Source organism: Uranotaenia lowii, chromosome 2 (assembly GCF_029784155.1).
Source record: "Uranotaenia lowii strain MFRU-FL chromosome 2, ASM2978415v1, whole genome shotgun sequence".
Lineage (NCBI taxonomy): Eukaryota > Metazoa > Arthropoda > Insecta > Diptera > Culicidae > Uranotaenia > Uranotaenia lowii.
This window is the reverse complement of record NC_073692.1, coordinates 19,547,434-19,558,027: the sequence shown is the minus strand read 5'-3', so window position 1 is coordinate 19,558,027 and position 10,594 is coordinate 19,547,434. Positions and strand designations below refer to the sequence as shown.

General features: G+C 39.5%; 3 protein-coding genes across 3 annotated transcripts in view; 1 reads left to right on the top strand and 2 right to left on the bottom strand.

Annotated features, from left to right (window-relative positions):
• Positions 1–352: 352 nt before the first annotated feature.
• Positions 353–3,395, bottom strand: LOC129745695 (protein asteroid-like). The gene is made up of 3 exons (XM_055738978.1): positions 3,323–3,395; positions 2,150–3,262; positions 353–1,794 (listed from the first exon to the last, which is right to left on the bottom strand). Exons 2-3 carry the CDS (start codon positions 3,251–3,253, stop codon positions 376–378), a joined length of 2,523 nt encoding a protein of 840 aa, XP_055594953.1. The 5' UTR covers positions 3,254–3,262; positions 3,323–3,395; the 3' UTR covers positions 353–375.
• A 977-nt stretch (positions 3,396–4,372) lies between these two features.
• On the top strand, positions 4,373–7,666 carry LOC129746539 (mediator of RNA polymerase II transcription subunit 30-like). The gene is made up of 3 exons (XM_055740228.1): positions 4,373–4,869; positions 4,941–5,407; positions 6,985–7,666. The coding sequence occupies exons 1-3, from the start codon at positions 4,749–4,751 to the stop codon at positions 7,369–7,371; spliced, it is 975 nt and encodes a 324-aa protein (XP_055596203.1). The 5' UTR covers positions 4,373–4,748; the 3' UTR covers positions 7,372–7,666.
• LOC129746540 (uncharacterized) overlaps positions 7,550–10,594 on the bottom strand; it is a 49,349-nt gene continuing 46,304 nt past the window's right edge. The window contains exons 3-5 of the mRNA XM_055740229.1: positions 8,668–8,766; positions 8,546–8,601; positions 7,550–8,484 (exon numbers count right to left, since the gene is read on the bottom strand). Of these exons, the coding sequence (XP_055596204.1) occupies positions 7,894–8,484; positions 8,546–8,601; positions 8,668–8,766 (746 nt within the window). The 3' untranslated portion in view covers positions 7,550–7,893. The remainder of the gene's footprint in view (positions 8,485–8,545; positions 8,602–8,667; positions 8,767–10,594) is intronic.

Below are 10,594 nucleotides of genomic sequence, written 5' to 3'. Positions count from 1 at the left end.
CTCGAAAACTATTTTCCTGTGGGATTTAATTCTTAATAACTTCAACGCTGAAAAACATTTAAGTACCAAAAAATGGGCTTCATCAATATTCGAGTTTCAAAAACGATAATCAAATATTTATGTTTAAAGAATTAAATATTCTACAATGATTGTAGAAAAGTCGATTATAAAACAGGGTCAGAAAAAAGTAGAACTTACCTTTATGTCGTGATGTCGCTGGAAACCTTGCTCGAGTTTTCATTCTTCCTGTTGGGTTTAATTTGGGGTTTTCACAATCACTCCGTTAATCTGATTGCTTTCTTCACAAGGCTTTGGGATACATTTTCGTTAGCTAAACGCAACGCAGAACATGTGTGTGACTTCAACAACATAATTTCATGATATTTGCAACAACTGGCTAAACTGATTGTTCAAGTCACTAAACCCTTCCCCGTCATCTTCACTCGATTCCAACAGATCTGTATCGATGCAATCATTCGCAACCACTTCCAGCTTTCGTTCGCCTGGTTTGGTGATTTTAGCTTTAGGTTTTAATGCCGTTTTAGTCAGCCTCTTCGTTTCCAGGCGGGATTCCAGTTGTGGGACAGCCGCGCGAACCCAGTCGAACAACAACCGATGGATGATCATCATGGTTCCGGAATAACGGTAAATTGTACCTTCGAGGTAGTTCATTGGATCGGTACGTATTTTCACCGCGTGGTACACGTTATGAATAAATAATCCATTGTACAGTTCATGCATTTTACAAGATTCAAAGGGATGCTGTAGCAGGGCGTTCAGAGTAAACATGTTGAGTGTGACCGCTTGAAGCTGGGCAAAAGTATGCGCCAGGAATCTATCGAACTCGGCATGTTTTCGCGTTTGGCGCTCGTTTATGTGGAAGAAGTTTATGAAAAGATCATACGATAGAATTGCTTCAGTTTTTGAAACCTTTTTGCAAAGTTCGGCTATTAGATTTTTAGTCAACGTTTCTTCTTTCAATTCAACTTTTTTGTAAGTTCGTTTCATTGATTCTAAATTCGACTTGTAGTTAGTCAGAAAGACTTTCACGTCACGCTTTCTGTTAGATAAATGTTTGTCTATCACCAGTAATTGCATCAAGCAAACTATCAAGGTATGAACGTGGATGCTCGTCACATCGGGACATTTGTTGGCCCAATAGACTATGCTCAAAAAGTATAGACGTAAATTGGGAGGTAAAAGCTTAACTGCATCCAAAAGACCTGAATCGGTTGACAAAGATTCGAGCAAGGCTTTGAACAGTGATAAATTCTTCGGTTTATGTGGGTCATATTTCAAATTTTCCGGTAGCGTAACGTCATAGAATTTCATCCATCGAAATTGCGTTACTTTTTGGCAACGCGTGAGGTATCGGAACGAGTGCCTTTTTTTACCGTTCATCAGTAGAGCGAAGATAAACTTTAATAAATCGTAGCACAATGCATTGCTATCCGGCTTTTGGATGTCTTCTACCTGGGGATAGTTGATATACAGCCCTGAACGGTACAGATCCATGACGAAACGTGGAGTTCGACCTGCTCGAAAAAGGTCTACAACCCAATCTTCCCACTCAAACGTGTCTTCAAGATCGGGATCTTCAACGGGTGCATCTTCATCTACTCCACCATTATCTGTTTCACCATCATCTTCATCTTCCGTTTGTTCTTCATTATTATCATCATCACTATTATCTTGTTCTTCATCATCGTCTTCTCCTTCCAAACAATCTGTTTCATGATTTTCTGTTGTTTCGACTCGACCGGATGAGTTTCCATTTTCAGGAGCGTTGAGTTGCTGAAAATCGAAAATAAAAAATCGATCTATTGTACAATTTGTTTGAGGAATGAATATTTCTTAAAATTTACCTCTGTAGAATGTGCTCAACAAAACTAAACAACTTTTTTGCATTAAATCTTTATGTCAACTAACTGAACTGACTTGGAAGGCCATAGTGAAGATTATAGTAGTGATTATTTGAGCTTATGTGCAAAAACCCGTTAAGTATTAGAAATTTCTTTATAGTTATCATAGCTCAATAACAAGAAATGATTCTTCCAAGAGTTTCAACCATCATCATCAATAAATGACATTTTAAAAACTAAGTGAAAATGTTTAGTACCTTACAGTATAAATATTAAATAATGAATACCTTTTCAGCTCCTTCCTCTTCAGGCATTACATATTCATCAGCTTCTTCATCGTCGTCGGCTCGCGATTCCTCCTCGAAACCAAAATACTCAAACGAGTCACATTCTTCGCAGTTGTATCCATGCATTGCCCCCCGCAACTGCCGCTTCAACTTTTGTCTGTTGCGTTCCTTGATCTGCCCGAGAATGGTGTTGGTCGCCGATTGGACCGTGTGATGCTGGAGCCACCGTAATATCCCCAGGATTTTGCGCTTTTCACGCGGGACCTTTCGGTTCGTCTTACCAACGGTCATCGAGGCGTAAAATGTTTTCAGAATCCGCCTTTCTATGTAATCGTTTCCGAGCAAGGTTGCGAACAGGGGCAACATTTCCGGTTTCAGCTTGTGCCCTGAGCCGATTAGGTTTTCTATTGTGTAAAGCGAACAGTCCAAATAGTTGTACGACTCTTGAATTTGTTCCGGTAAAAATTCCGAGCTTCCTTCCTTAGCGAGCAATTTACTTTTGACTTTAGCCTTTTTACTGACAAGCTCGATTTGGAAGTTTTCCTCATTTTGAATCGTTTTCCGGTAGACTTTGTGACTCAATGTTACATAGGGTATATACCTTACATTGTGAATGTAAAAGTCGCTATCATAGCTCAGAACCGGGCAATCCAACTTCCTAGCTAGAACTGCTATTTCGTTATCAGCCTCAAAGAGACACCTCATAAAGGGAACCTTAATGGCCCTCAAGGCATCCACGAAGACTTCTCTCATTAATAGAGGAATCAACAATCTATTAGACCCAACCTTCACGTGTTTGATGAACTGAATCCGACCCAACATCCTTTGCCGGACTGTTTTGAGTTTACAGGCCTCATAGCCCCCGTCAAGCAAAACCCACGGACGAATTGAGCACTTTCTCAGCAATGCAAAGAAATCCAACACCGCCCTGTAGAAGTTATCATAGTTCCCTCCAAAGGCGCCCATCCCTGCCTCGGAACGGACGTACAGTTGGAAGCACAGATTATCCCCATCGATGACCAAATCACAATCGTGCAGCTCGAAGGGTTCCAAGTAGCGCTCCGCATTTGCGGCGATGTACGTCGTTAAACCACGAACCCCCATAATTCCCTACTGCAGGAGAAAGCTCTTAAGTTTTATTTTACGATATAAACAATAATTTAGAGTATTTACCTTTTAAACGAGGGTGAAATTTGAAAAAAAAAAACTTCGCACCCGCATGCGGACCAAAAACCGAAACTGTAAAATTACATTGTTTTGAAAAGAAAACTTTAGTACAAATAACTTGCACGTTTTAGTACAAAGTTACGCTTGTATCGATTTAGCCTTGATTGAGTAACCTATAACACATGGTCAGTACTATAACTTAGCAAGTGAGTAAAAACTAGAATAGTAACAAATTTAACAAAAGATCAAAATTTGCATTCAATATTTTGGTGCAGATTTTGCTGCTCGAATGTGATTTTTTTTATCTTCAGCTAACAACACATAAACAAACGGCAAACAGGGCTTATGGAGTGTGAGAATTATGGAAAAAAATTTAATTTACTATTATTATTTTTCGAAATATTCGGAAAAAAAGAAAGTGGCAAATAGAACGGTCCTTCGAAATTAAGGATTTTTATTGAATTAATTTCCATAAGTTTCGTTTGTTTTTAAATATTTTTTTCGAAATTTCAAATGGTGGTAAGGAATCGTTGCCCATCAAATGTAAACTGATCAAATCGTCCTGTTTGCCGCTTGTATAAGTGTTCGGGCGTTTCATCGCATTAATAATTATATTAATTAAGGGAACTTTAACCCAAAAACGATCGTGTTCTTCGCGGCGGGCTGCCCAATTTTGCACCGAAATTTTTAGAGGTTAACTTTCCCGTTCTCGTCCGTACTTGCTAGTGGGATGTCAGTTAATGAACGTGAGAAATATCAAAAACAACTGTAATAGGAAATGGGAAAATAGTGTTGTGTATGGACAAAAAGTTTCTAGAATATTGGTACGTTAACGTTTGGGCTTTGCGTTTTTTATCAATATACATAAACTCAAAGCGAGAGGTTATTATTCTGTTTCAAATTCTGGAGAAAATTTGTTTCAACTCAATTTCTCGAAACAGATGTCTTAAAATGATCCAAAGTAACCCAGTTCTATCGATAGTAAACGAAGCGTAATAATTGTTTCGTTCGCAATTCGCATACCTCGCGCATCAAAACACCTTGTATAAAATAGCTTCGTTCAACCGTTGGTAAAAATCGGTTTCAACTGGTTTCTGTCAACTGATAGATGTTCAACGAGCCAATGTTTTGGTCGAAACTAGTCAGGTCGTTGTTCAACGGAGCAAGTTGAAATCAGTCGAAACCAATCCAGCTCGGCAGCAGGATTCGTTTCGAGCTGGTAGAAATCGGTCGAACTCAATTGGAAAGAGACAGGTGATCAACTGTCAATCCATTACTACTTGTTTCGACCCGTTTCGACTAGAATCCATTGAACAGACTAAATATCAAACAAAAAATTGTTCGCGTAAACACGCCAAACAACCGGGATCTTTTCTTAAAAGTTGTGTAAATTTTGTAGAAATCCCGATTGAAAACTCGAATTCGGAGGAATATGTCCGGGCAATATCCAAGCGGCTACCAGAGTCCAAGTGGCCATCGAGGTAATTTCAACAGTCCGATGATGCAGCAGCAGCAACAAGGCATGAATCAAATGGGTGTTCCAAATATGATGGGTTTGTAAATTCTTAAAATTTAATCTAATTTATTATACCTCGAAATACTCAATCACTTATAAACCTTTTAGGTTTCAATCAAAACAACGTGATGCAAAACCAGCAGCAAATGCAAACCGGGAATAATCAATCGGGACCGGATATGGGAATGAATCAAAACATCGCCCAACAACAACAACAGCAGCAGCAACAACAAATGGCTTCCGGTGGCCAGCAACAGGCTACCAATCCCGGACAGGTGCCCAACAGCCAACAGATGCAACAATCCATACCGGGTCAAGGACAAAACCAGCAACAACAGCAAGCGGGATCGCAACAGTCTCCTCAGCTGAATGCGGCCAGTGCCGGTGGTCAACCGGTTGCCGGAAATGTTGGACCGGCTGGGAACCAGGTTGCGGGAGCTCCGGCAGGTCAACCGGGAGCAGGGCCCATCGCAAACCCGCAAGGCACAACCAATATGCAACAGAAAGAGTTCAATCTGCTGACGTTGTGCCGAATCGGCCAGGAAACGGTACAGGATATCGTTAGCCGTTTTCAGGTAAGATTCTAAATCTTAAAGTTGAATCCATAATTCAAAGACTTAATCTGAAATCCAAATTTCTAATCTGACTCTAAAATCTGCTTTCAAATCTGAGTCCAAAGTCTGAATCTGAAATCTGAATCTGAATTTATAATCAATCTGAATTTGAAATCTGAATCTAAAATCAGAATTTTAAATCTGAATCAGAAATAAGAATTTGAAATCGGAATCTGTAATCTGAAATCTAAAACCTGAATCTGATATCTGAAACCTGAATTTGAAATCTGAATATGAAATCTGAATCTGAAATCTGAATCTAAAATCTGAATCTGAAATCTGAATCTGAAATCTGAAATCTGAATCTGAAATCTGAATCTGAAATCTGAATCTGAAATCTGAATCTGAAATCTGAATCTGAAATCTGAATCTGAAATCTGAATCTGAAATCTGAATCTGAAATCTGAATCTAAAATCTGAATCTGAAATCTGAATCTGAAATCTGAAATCTGAAATCTGAATCTGAAACTGAAATCGGTATCTGAGATCTGAAACATAAATCTGAATCTGAAATCGAATTCTGGAATCGAAGTTGAATCTAAGATCTGAATTTGAAGGCTGAATGTTTCTGAATCTGAAATCTGAAAACTTCTTCTTCTTTTCTAATTTATGGCGAGTTCGCGTTGAGTTAAATCTGAAAACTTAATCTGAAATCTAAATTTGAAATCTGAATGTGTGAATCTGAGATCTGAATCTGAACCTGAATTCTGAATCTGAAATCTAAATCTGGAATCTGTGTCTAACATCTGCATTTGGAATCTGAATCCGAGATCTGAATTTGAAATCTGAATCTGAAATGAAATCGGATTCTAAAATTTTTTTTTTTTTTATTTACAACTAGTTTATTAAAGGCCTTTTACTTTTATAAAGTTTAAATGTGCCGAGGGTATTTATTTCACTGGTTAGTAGGGAAGGGGGCCGTAATAGTCGCGGCGACTCAACAGTTAAAAAAAAAAAAAAAACTTTAAATAATGGAAAAGGAAGGGGTTTATAGGGGTTATTCTCCAATATCAGTTTTCCATTAGGGTCCGGTGGTGGCCTCCTGTAGCTGTGGATTCGGTAGCTACGGTTTGGTATCGTTTTCCGACCTTCTGGCCAACCTTCTTCAGGAATGTGTCGAACCCGTTGGATGAGAGGTGGTACTAATAAATTAACAACAAAACAGACATTAAATGAAGAACACACAAGGGGAGAGTTTACGTGGGTAAGCGGACTAAACGACCAAATCAGACAGCTTGAGATATTTGTAAATTGGGAACAAATATCCATAATCTAAGTTTGCCAGAATGTCTCGAATTGGAACACCAGGTAATCTTCCTCGGGCCCTAAGGGTATCCAGTAGCCAAGCCCTCGTTTGACCATACCTTTCACACGTCCATACAAGGATTCTAAAATATCTATCTGAAATCTAATTCTGTAGATTTGAATCTGAAACTGAAATTTAAAATCTGTATCGGTAATTTGCAACTGAGATCAGATATTCGAATAAAAATTGGAATAGATAATTATATATTTTTCATTTCTGATGATTCACACAGGAAGTTTTCGGCATTCTTCGCGTAATTCAACCTCCGAACGGGACAAACCAGGGCTTAACATCGAGCAACGATAAGAAAGCCAAGGTTCAGGAACAGTTTCGCACCATCCGATTGCTGTTTAAACGGCTACGGCTGTTGTACGATAAGTGCAATGACAACTGCCAACAGGGCATGGAATTCACCCATGTAGAAAGCTTGATCCCGGTTAAGGATGAACCGGAGCGAGCCGAACCGGTCCACACCGAGGAGTACAAAAAGGCGCTCCAGGAAAATCGGGAATTGATTGAAATTGTGATGCTGAAGAACAAACAGCTTCGGGAGATCATCGATAAGATTCGGTTAACGATTTGGGAAATCAACACGATGCTTAGCATGAGAAGGTGTTGAGGTAAGTGAGATAATTTTTACATTTTAGAGGTAGCCAATAAATGAACACATAAACTGAGTGAAAATGAAGAGAATCTTAAATTTGTTTTCTTTAAATCAATATCTATCAATAAGTTGAAGGCAACCTAGCTTATAACATTACATGGTTGAATTTCTTTCTCAAATAAATCGACATCAGTTTGAATGTATCCATCTTTTGGTCTCTGATTGCACCTGTGAATTTTATTCGTTCCACCTTAATGTCAAATAAATATTACTTAATTACTTCAGCTTTTTTCGCGATGAAAATGATAAATGATGGTTGTTTTTTTATTCGCAGTTTATCATTCACGAAAAAATAAATAAGAAGTCAATATCACATCCTGAACACCCTTAGTATGTACAAAAAGGCTACTTCTAATCACTGTTCCATTTTTTTTCTAAGTTGTTCCAACCTTAAAAAGCATACTCTTCATGCATCCAATCACCCAAACTCATTCATCTTGCGCATACCAATTTAAAAAAAACCAGGTCCCAACACTTTTAATCCAGCGATACATCCGAGAGTTCTGCCGTTATCTTGTCCTTTTCTTGATTGTTGCTTCGGTTCGGTCCAGAATTGGTTCGCCTTTTCAAGTTTCTCCTGGGGGTGATGATCTGTGCCGGGGAAGGTTTACTAGATTCAATCGTCGTCGGCTTCGATTGGCCACCAGCAGCCGTCATTGTCGACACAGGAAGGGGTTTGAACTGTAATTCGCTACCCTGAACCTCATTCTCGGCGGCTGACGGAGGTAGAGGTTTGAAGGAAACAGCCGTATCCCTCCGTAAGGCCTGCAGTTGTAAAAGCCGTTCGTCCATTTCCGTTCCGGAGACCGTACCGATGGTGTCATCCTTTTGCTGTTTATTCATGCCGTACAGCTGCTGCAATTGGTTAAAGGCAGCTTCGTTGATCATAGGCGAAGCTGGCATCTCGCTAGGCGCAGAGCTCAACGAGGCCGTTCCCTTGCCGACAGTTCCATTTGCTAACTCATCCCGGTATTTATCCTTGTTGAATTGTTGCTTCTTCTTCGTTTCCTTGAACCACGTTTGGAGCCAGGACTTTCCGGAGGTTGCGGTACCGGATGTTGTAAATGGCTGAAATAAAGAAAAATAAACTGATTTCAGTATTTGCCATTTTCGCTTTTGGTAAAATTACCGATTGCTGGAAGTTTTCGTTGTCAGCGTCTCGTTTACTGCTGCCGGATAACGTTCCTAAAATGAATGGAAAAATATGTTAAACAAATTGTTTTGTAAGATTCTTTGTTGATTATTTGTTACCTATTGGCCTAGTTCTTTGCTGTGGTCCTAATTCAAGCTGCACTTGGAAATCTGCATGGTCGCCCAATCGGAAGCCAAATCCAAGTCGGGAGTCCGTTCCTGAAATAAATAAAAAGGAAATAATTAGCGTAGGGTATAGATATCCGTAGATACAAATTTGTATTGCTCATAAAATGATACCTAATAAAAGAGACCGAGCCTAAGAAAGAAATTAAATACCTTATATTAGAAATAAAAAAAAAAATAATAATAATAAAAACGAACGCAACCATTCAAACATGATTCTACAGCCACTTTTGCTTTTGGATTTGTGACATTCTCTGGAGCCACTGTTAAATACTAGTTGACTCATAAAGTTGTAACCGTTCAGTTACAAAGCATCTCTGTTTTTTTTAACGGGTGCAATTTGTTTTAATTTATTTGTATGCTGTCACGGTTCTTAATTTATTTTTCCATTTTAGCTTTTTTTTGTTGACCTTAAATTTTGTAATTTTAATTATGTAAATAAATTGTGTATAACACTTTTGTGAGGGGTGGTATGAACAGGTTGATGCAAGTGGGTGTTCGCCTCGCCGTCGCCTGGAAGGCGAACATGGATGTTTCGCCTCGCCTTTGCCTGGAACATTTCGCCTCGCCTGGAATAATTCGCCTCGCCCAAGCATACAAGAAAAAGGCGGCAAAGACCCGCATCCGGAAGGAGAGGGTCATTCGAGTTCAGGCGTGCGTGTGCTCAACATCATCGGAGAAAAACTTTATTTTTAAAAAGAAGTTTGTGAAGTGGCTTGGTAGGGTAATTCCGCTTTTTTTTACCCTATCAGTTGGTTCCTTGGAAGTGTCCAAGGACTGCACACGCGTCGGCCTAGCAGGTCTAAGATCTGCTACGTCTAATCGTAGAAGGACTTTTAAGTTCTCTGGCTCGAGGGCCATAATCGTAAAGGAGAACCCACCTCGGGCTAAGCCCTAACCGCAAAGGAGGCCTCTCTCGGTTCGGTCACTCTGGCCAGATCCTGAGAGGAGACGCCTGTAATTCTCCTGACTCTGCTCCAATAACGTTACGAGTCAGGAGGCTAACTCGAAGAAAGACCACCTAGCCACGTGTCCCAGAATCCAACACAATCTGTGGACCAAGGGTCTTGCCTCCCATCTGGGAGGAAGAACTTACAACATCACCTAGCCAAAAACAACAAGCCGGCTTGAGCGAAGAAGGGGAACCAGGCAACTTCAACAGCAGCAGAAACAGCAGCAGAAATCGTACCGGTACGTCCTCATCATCTTAATACCACACCCACACCCACACCACACTCACTAAAAGTCTTTAATAAAAGCAAAGTAGAAGTCTTAAATCATTTTTTTAATTAAAGTCTTGTTGTTAATTTAATAAATTCATTTTCCCAAATTCAAATTGATTGTTGTAATTATTGTGAAAGAATTGTGATAGTATTTTGTGTAATGTTTGTTCGCGTAGGTCCTCCGATTACCCAGTAGTAAGCCGACTCTGAGACCCAGCTCGAGGAGTCTCTTGCTACTGAGCTAGCTTGCCGGGATTTTTATTAGTTACAAAGTGCAGGCATAGAAATCGGGTTGCAAAAACCTGACCATACGTTTGGATCCGTCCATTCGGGTCGTGAATCAATTCAAGTACCAATCCATGCTTTCAGGAGTCCATTTTTTTTATGAACGAACACAAACAAATACAGGATCTCATGAACAGTTTGTATGAATGTCAATTGCCAAGCATTTTCCAGGTGCATTTCCGAATGGATTGTTAAGCAATAATTACTAAATTTACTAAATTACTACTAAGTTACTTAGTTACTAAGTTACTAAATTTAAAATCAGGAATCATTAACCACCCCAGCACTGAAAATTTTACACAAGTTTCTGAAGATCGAGTTTGTACATCTGTTCATCTGTGATTTGACTTCAA